Source organism: Ogataea philodendri, assembly GCF_020536065.1.
Source record: "Ogataea philodendri strain CBS6075 chromosome Unknown scaffold148, whole genome shotgun sequence".
Taxonomy (NCBI): domain Eukaryota; kingdom Fungi; phylum Ascomycota; class Pichiomycetes; order Pichiales; family Pichiaceae; genus Ogataea; species Ogataea philodendri.
The window spans coordinates 1-387 of record NW_025764239.1 but is presented as its reverse complement, the minus strand read 5'-3'; the positions used below and the strand labels follow the sequence as shown (position 1 = coordinate 387).

The 387-nt window shown below is 41.1% G+C and overlaps 1 protein-coding gene across 1 annotated transcript; it reads right to left on the bottom strand.

Moving 5' to 3' along the window:
- OGAPHI_007468 (uncharacterized protein) lies at positions 1-387 on the bottom strand (the record flags this gene model as incomplete). The annotated part of the gene is made up of 1 exon (XM_046208867.1): positions 1-387. A coding segment is annotated over one exon (387 nt), but the record flags the coding sequence as incomplete, so codon positions are not given.

The window sequence follows — 387 nt, the reverse complement described above, 5'->3', positions numbered from 1 at the left end:
ATCGTTAAATCTGTGAACCCATAAGTCAACCACTGGATTTGGAGTACCACTTTTTGGGTATTTGATAGTTTTAACCTCTGGGTACACATCATCTTCCTTCTGAGCATAGTATGGAATGGAAAATTCTCCAACATTAGTTTCATCTGTCTTCAAGAAGGCCAGGTAGTCACCATTAGGTGACCACCATAGCGCTCTGTCGTTACTGAACACTTCTTCTTCATAAACCCAGTCTGGGATACCGTTGAAGACATTTTCATTGCCATCATCAGTGACAATGATGGTTTCGTCTGTCTTCGTTGAATAAACGTAAATGTCATTATTTTGTACATAGGCAACATCCACTGAGTTTGGCGACCAGACAGCCAATGCAACATTTTCGGCCAATTG